The sequence below is a fragment of the Sebastes umbrosus genome, chromosome 23 (genome assembly GCF_015220745.1).
Source record: "Sebastes umbrosus isolate fSebUmb1 chromosome 23, fSebUmb1.pri, whole genome shotgun sequence".
NCBI classification, from domain to species: domain Eukaryota; kingdom Metazoa; phylum Chordata; class Actinopteri; order Perciformes; family Sebastidae; genus Sebastes; species Sebastes umbrosus.
The window spans coordinates 16695055-16701849 of NC_051291.1; the positions used below are offsets into that span (position 1 = coordinate 16695055).

At 43.3% G+C, this 6795-nt stretch overlaps 1 protein-coding gene across 2 annotated transcripts; it reads right to left on the reverse strand.

The window, feature by feature from the left end:
• Positions 1 to 184: 184 nt before the first annotated feature.
• On the reverse strand, positions 185 to 6660 carry LOC119483057 (zinc finger protein 135-like). 2 transcript variants are annotated; one of them, XM_037761082.1, is made up of 7 exons: positions 6375 to 6660; positions 4565 to 4773; positions 4001 to 4093; positions 3804 to 3893; positions 3499 to 3609; positions 2962 to 3085; positions 185 to 2860 (listed from the first exon to the last, which is right to left on the reverse strand). In XM_037761082.1, the coding sequence occupies exons 1-7, from the start codon at positions 6457 to 6459 to the stop codon at positions 1149 to 1151; spliced, it is 2424 nt and encodes an 807-aa protein (XP_037617010.1). In that variant the 5' UTR covers positions 6460 to 6660; the 3' UTR covers positions 185 to 1148. The 2 variants fall into 2 exon arrangements, with proteins under 2 accessions (XP_037617010.1, XP_037617009.1); XM_037761081.1 differs by having other exon boundaries at positions 3804 to 3896; positions 6375 to 6646.
• Positions 6661 to 6795: the final 135 nt, after the last annotated feature.

Sequence of the window (6795 nt, forward strand, 5' to 3'; positions counted from 1 at the left end):
GTATTCTTCAAAAATGATCTATACATCAGCTATCGTTATGTCACATATAACAAAAACAAGATATAATAGTAAGTAAACAATGAAGATGAGCACTAGCTTGACTGTTTGAACATAAACCCCTATTTAGGGCTCATGATGGGCAGTGAAATAACATCTTTCACATGATAAACCAGCAAGACAACAGTTCTTTGCCATGTGTATTTATTTTTTCTGCAAAACATCAAAAACAGGTATATATTGCTTAATGGCTTGTATACATGGCTGCTCACAATAGGATAAGTAATGGGACAGATACACAGCACAACCTCATCACACATAATGTTTATTATGTCCAAACTAAATTATATTTTGTGTTAGTTCAACATCATTAGAACAACAACACTGCATCTACTGCTGGAAAAACAAAAAGTGAAATCCTAATAAACACAAATCAGCCTATTTTCACTCTAAAACAAAAGCAGAGTAATGTTTACAGTTAAGGATTACATACAAAAGCGAGTGGTAAAAGTAGTTTTGAATCTCTACAGTTTCCACAAGGATACGGTAACAAAGATAAAATGTTTCCTAGAGACACTACAACGTTTTTATTACATAGCAGACAAATTATCTACAGTTACATGCATTGAAATACTTTTATTGTATCGTTTACATGATGCCCATTTTTTTTAAAATGTTGGCTACATTCAGGTAGCACAATGTTTGGAATATCAACATTTCTTCATCGCGGTTTTATTGTAATTAAAATGATCACCAACCATTAACAAAACTCTCTCAAAGTGTGACAGCTTAGGGTAACTTGATTTCCTAAACTCATTTTGTCACCTAGTTATATGAAAAACAGCATTGATTACAGAAAGGAAAGGACTTATATTTGTTGAGATGCTCAAATTATAACTCAAATTGGGTAATCTTTAAATCCTATGATCAGAAAAAAGCATCATTATAAATGTGTTTTCACTACTCAAGCCATCATGGTGACCTGATCTCCACCACAAGCTAACAAACCTTGAAAAAAAACGTGTGAATGACATGGTTCATTTATGCAGAAGCTATCTGAATTAGCTTATTTTATTATATCAGTGATTTTGAATCAGCCCTAAAACCCCTAATCAGAGCATCCTTATTTAATACAAACTATGTTTCTTTGATCAATAATCATCGCTAGCCTCGTCTTCCTCGTCAAATTTCCTCTTGACGGAGTGCTTCTTGTGCTTACCCCTGTGTCTCCGTTTACCGGTGAAGTCGGGGTTCGCCTCCCTCAGGTGCAGCTGCTCGTGCTTCTTCAGGAGGCCGGGGACGGAGAATCCCTTCCCGCACGTGTCGCACGTCCAGGGCTTCTTGCACGTGTGAGTCCGTTTGTGGACGTTCAGGTGGGACGCCAGCTTGTAGGTCTTGCCGCACACGTCGCAGCTGAACGGGCGCTCGTTGGTGTGCAACCGGATGTGGACCTTCAGATTCCCGACCTGCGTGAAGGTCTTTTCGCAGATGGAGCACCGGTAGGGCCTCTCTCGGGTGTGGATCCTCAGGTGAACCCTCAGGCAGTACTTGCTGGAGAACTTCTTTTGGCAGACGGGGCACGGGATCTTCGCTTTGGGTATGTGGTCTTGCTGGTGCCTCTTCAGGTCGGACAAATAGACGAAGGTCTTTCCGCACTGGGAGCAGAGGTACTGGCGGTCGCCGATGTGGTAGCCCATGTGTCTCTTCAACAAGCTGGGGACGAGGAACCTCTTCCCGCAGCGCTCGCACATGTGAGGGCGGTCTCTGGTGTGCCAGCGCTCGTGGTTGGACAGCTTGAAGGCCGTTGGGAAGCTTTTGTTGCAGTGCTTGCAGGGGAACGTCATCTGACTGGTGTGGCACTCCATGTGCCTTTTGAAGTAGGTGGACTGCGTGAAGCCCTTGTTGCAGATGTTGCAGTAGAAGGGCTTCTGGCCGCTGTGGGCCAGCATGTGCTTCGTCAAGCTCTGCAATTTGTTGAAGCACTTGCCGCACTGGCCGCAAGCGTACGGGCGCGCCGTGCTGTGGGTCTTCAGGTGGTTGTTGAGGAATGCCTGTGTTCTGAAGCTTTTGTTGCACGCCGGGCACACGAAAGGCTTCTCTCCCGTGTGGATGCGCTCGTGGTCCATCAGCTTGGACTGATAGGGGAAGCTCTTATCGCACACGCTGCAAGTGAATCTGTCGGCCGGAGGCCTGACCTGCTTTTTTCTTCTGATGCTTGGCTTCATGTCATCCCCTGCGCTCAACCTGGCTGGAGGAAGTGGCGGCAGGGCTGGGAGGGAGAGCGAGTTAGTGGCGATCTGGGACACCCACTGATGCAACGTGACTCGCTGAGTCTGAGGTTTTTGGCCGTCTTTTGCTCCTGCGTTGCCGGCATTCTGTAAGGCGGTGGCGGCGGCTTTGATCGGCAATGGGACTACCCGGAAAGGGATTGATTTCAATGGAAGCTGCTGTGAATCTGATTTATCTGGTGCTTCTGCCGCTGCGTCTTCCCCTCCGCTTTGTAGAGTTGTGGCAGGCTGTTCCTGTGTTTTCTCTTGCACCAAATTCTCCCCCGGAGCTGCTGCTGTGACACTCTTTTCCTTTTCAGCGCTGCCATCGGCTGTTTTATGACCGTATCTCCCCTGTGGTCCAGTAGCGAGGTCTGCTGGGCCGTCAGAGTCATCTGACATCATTCCCAGGTCTTCAGCGTCACTGTGGGACGCTGGGCTTGTTTCGTTGAGGGTGACCTCTAATCGCTTCGGTGATTCTTGTGGAGGTGGTGGAGGTGGTGGAGGTGGTGTTGGCGGCGGCGGTGGTTCTACTGGTTTGGGCCGGAAGGCGAGGGAAGAGAGCACACAGTTGCCCACCGAGGACGAGATGGTTGCTGCACAAACGGAGAAGCCTTTGTCAAATTCATTTTCACGGCATTTAAGGATTTTCTTTCTGTGTTTCATCACATGTTCATACAAACAACCTTAAGCATACCTTTAACAGTAAGGAGTCCCTTGGCTTGCTGGTGCAAGAGGAGAGTCTTCAGGTCCCCGGAGTCAGGGATGAAGCCTCCACACGCCTCCAGGACAGACGGCTCCGCTGAGATCATGGCACCAAGCTGAGGTAGAGAGACAGGAAATGGATACAATGAATGAGTTTAATAGCATTGATTTCTTATAACCTCTTAGATTGGATCATGTTTTCATACGTCTTCATGGTACGATATACAGATTATCACCGTAGGAAGCTTTCGCCTGCTATTTCATAAGGCTTCTTTTGACAGCTCAACTAGGCTAGTGTAAAAAGAAAAAGTGACCATGCTTTAATCCAACAAGACTTAAAGTGTCTAGAGAAGTATGGAATTTAATTTAATGTCAACTGCAGACTTTATAAACATGTGTTCACCTGTAGAAAAATGAAGTTTTTGCTTTGGCAAACACCTGTATAAAAGGTACGTCCTGTATCCAACCAGTAGCCCCGCCCTGCTGTAAACCAGAGTAAATATCAAAATGCAAATGCACACGCACATACCTGGGAGAGATTGGGAACAGGAAGAACTTGCTCCAGCTTACACACCAGACCTGCAGTCAGAGCCTGCAGCGCTGTATCGAACTTTGTGCCGTACTGAACAGGGAACACTTCCTGCAGGGAGAGAAATATGTTTAACATCATTGTGACTTTGAAATTGTGAGGGATGAACAAGATATATGAATTTAATGTGCTATATCTCCACATGCACGTGCTGTCTTTTAATGTTACCGTATCAAATGGAAATTGGCTTTGTTTGATGAGAACCAACAATTGTCGAAAAACCACAATAAGACAGATGTGGATACCTGGAAGAAGCGTTTCCTCTCAGCCGGGTTTTTAAGCAGATTCTGGACCAGCACCATGAAGTTCGTTTGAGATTTCTCCACTTCTGCGTCCTTCTGTAACACAGGAAATACTGTCACTCGGGTTTAGTTCACAAATTAGGACTCTAGAGTCTAGTGTGCTGAATGAAAACAAACTGAAAAAATGTTCCCATTCTTACCCCTAAAGATGCAGAGACCTTCAACTTATTTATGAGAGTTTGAATAGCCCTGGTATCTGGTGGGCCCTCTTTGTGAAGCAAATCCAAAATGACCTACAGTACAGGAAAAGACAGGTTATAGTCATAAGACAAACTAACATCATGAATCAAAACCTAAAAACTAAAACAAACCTCATGTTATGAACATAAATTACAATTTGCTTTCCTCATAATGATCAAGTATTTCAGACATGATGAGCAGGCTTTTCAAAATAATCACTTTTTTTTTCTCAAACGCTCTTTTTGTACTTGATGTGTGTGGTTTGCAATAGGAAACATATGGAGTACATCAACATAGTGCGGTGTGACAATCCACTTTGATGTTCAGTAACCTTAATTGACAAATCTTGAGGAATGAATGCTATTTTAGAAGCCTGGAGAACACACAGCATCACAGGCTCAGTGTGATGGAGGTATGTGACCACTAAATTCACTCTTTTGATATCTGCTGCTCACATAAAAAGACATTCTGCTGTTTGATGCACACACACACACACACAAACACAATAGATGGTAAACTCTCACCCTCGCTCTCAACCCCAAGATGAGCTGGGCAGTCTGCTTGAAGCTTATGAGGTCAGGAACAGTCTGCGTCACCATGGTCACAAACTCCTCCACTTTGCTGTACTGCTTGACGTTTCTCTGCCGTATGACCTGCCAGATGTACGAGTACGTCAGCTGCAGAGGGGAAGCCATCAAGCGAAGGGAGGACAGGGGAAGGGAACCTCCAACACCTGCGTGGAACACAACACAAAGTTAGGATGTTTTGTGTTAGCATGTACAATAAACCTAGCAGCATGTTTTTTTGTGCGTTTGAAGTTTTATGTCGACAGCTGTGCTTTAGAGATCTTTTATTGAATCAGTTCTTACATTGTCTTTGATCTGTTGGTATTCTCACTGTGACACAGAAATATGTCTTAAATAGGGTGTTGAATACCTGCAGCACAATCACTAATACTCAACACTAACTCCCCTACATCCAGTGTTTCAGATCTTGCATTCTAGCTCCCTTTTTAGTATCCCATTAACCAAAACAGGTATAAAATATTTTTTTTATAGTCTCTGCCTACAACTAAATTGTATGAGGGAAAAGGTTGCATGAGCACATATACACATTTTAATTAGTTTAAACTCGTATACTCTATTTTCCTCATTTCTACGTTGAGCTTGATGTGTTTATGTGCTTTGTGTTTCATACTGTGTTCGTTTCGCTGCAGTGTAACTTACTTAATTGCCCTTCAGGAACAATATACCCCTCTATGAGTGATAATGGTGAGGACCATTGGGGGGGGGGGGGGGGGGACGACAAAGGAGGACAGTCTGCAGGACAGATAATAATGCACACAGTGCCCTTTCATAGACTAAGCTACTGGAGTTACCCTGCACTATACTCATTTTTAAGTCTCTTCTGCACTATATTCACTTTTTTTAATAGTCGTGTATCACAGCTGTTACCCTGCACCCCACACTCCTTGTATTTTTATATCTGCTATATTTTTTTGTACTCTGTACTTGGCACTACTTATTATTTATTGTGTTTTTTTAATTTTCAATTTTACGTTGGTTTTGTTTCATTTCTGTTGTCCTTTTGTTTGGCACAGCGCTTTGTTTGTTTTCGCTATGCTTCTTTTGTATGTAAATGTTTTTAATGTTTTTAATGTTACTATGAATACTGTCATTTTTAAATGAAAAAAAAAGAAAAAACATAAACATATAATAAACAAAATAAACAAATAAACAAAATTGTAATACTTTTACTTTAAAGATATATTCAAAAAACTCTAAAATAAAATAAAAATTAGGTACAGTGGGGGGGGTCACATTTTTCTGACGACAGCAGTCAAAAATGATGACCTCATGTGTTGCTGGCTCTCTCTTGCGGTCAGCTTTGGGTGTAACACCGGAAGCTGCTGTAGGGGGCGCTAAACAAGCTTTCAGATCAATGCAGACGGGTTGAAACTGTGCACGTTTTGCGTGTGCATGTGCAGAGAGAGAGAATGAGCGCCAAAGTGTAACGCTAGAGGAGTTAAAGTCAAACTCTCAGCAGATGTTTGTCTTGTTGCGTCTCATCACAGTTGTGTTACACTCTGAAGCGGCCGATCGACATCCGGTGTGGAGGATGGTTTTAAATCCTGCAGCCTGGACCAGCCCTGCTAAACGCTATCAGCTAGCTAACCACCTCACATCTACAAAATCACCCACCACACTTTACTACACGCATGTTGACGTCTTATTAAGAGCAAAGCAGCCGGTCTGCAGCAACAGATGTCTTTAGTTGAGGCTCGTTTTCTGAGCGTCGCTCTGGGCAACAGCTAACGGTAGCTTAGCAACTCACCTGCGGTGTCAGATCGTTTCTCCATTCTGTAGCCGGGTTGTGTCGCTAATTCATGAGTTAACCAACCCACTACACTACCAGGCATGTAATGTTGCAGTTAAAACCCTGAAATATAAGGTTTTAAAGTATTAAACCGTCTTCCTCTCGACAGTCAAGCCAGGGACAATAATGGCGGCCGCTGGGTAGCGGGTTTTCCAAAACAAAAGTCCGGGCGTTTCCGCCGGATGTTGGTGTACAAAATAAAAGCACCGTTTTGAATTTGCTTTGAAGGAGCAAAAAGCAATATAAGCCATATGAATTATGATTGTGACTTAGTTTATAATGACATTTTCTTTCTTTCAAAGGTCTTTTTATTAATTGTCAATAATTAATAGAACAGTCACTATACAAGGAAAGTTAATGTTTGTTTTTTTGAACAACA